Source organism: Penaeus monodon, chromosome 21 (assembly GCF_015228065.2).
Source record: "Penaeus monodon isolate SGIC_2016 chromosome 21, NSTDA_Pmon_1, whole genome shotgun sequence".
In the NCBI taxonomy this organism is placed as follows: Eukaryota; Metazoa; Arthropoda; class Malacostraca; order Decapoda; family Penaeidae; genus Penaeus; species Penaeus monodon.
In genome coordinates, this window is record NC_051406.1 from 18,398,204 (window position 1) to 18,398,486 (window position 283).

General features: G+C 39.2%; 1 protein-coding gene across 1 annotated transcript in view; it reads right to left on the reverse strand.

Annotated features, from left to right (window-relative positions):
• LOC119586285 (suppressor APC domain-containing protein 2-like) overlaps positions 1 to 283 on the reverse strand; it is a gene marked incomplete in the record, with an annotated part of 9,445 nt that overhangs the window by 4,019 nt on the left and 5,143 nt on the right. The window contains 1 exon segment of the mRNA XM_037934991.1: positions 1 to 161. This exon segment is cut by the window's left edge and continues 52 nt beyond it. Within this exon segment, the coding sequence (XP_037790919.1) occupies positions 1 to 161 (161 nt within the window).

Consider the following 283-nt stretch of genomic DNA (forward strand, 5'->3'; position numbering starts at 1 on the left):
CTCCAAGATCTCCCTTGCTCCTCTCCTTATGCCATGTCTGCAAGGCAGAGCGTATACCAGCACGCCCAAGAGGAACATGGTTTGCCTTTTCCTCAGGGTCAAGCAACCTTTCCAGACTAGAACCTCTTTCACGGCGAAATTCCATGTAATCTGAACGTTCTCTGTAAAAATGAAGAAAAAAAAAAAATTATTGGTATCCTTCTTGCACTGATTTCAAATACTAAAGTTTAAAGTTATTAAAAGTAAATTTAGCCCTTTTTACGAGGGTACATATATTGTCTAC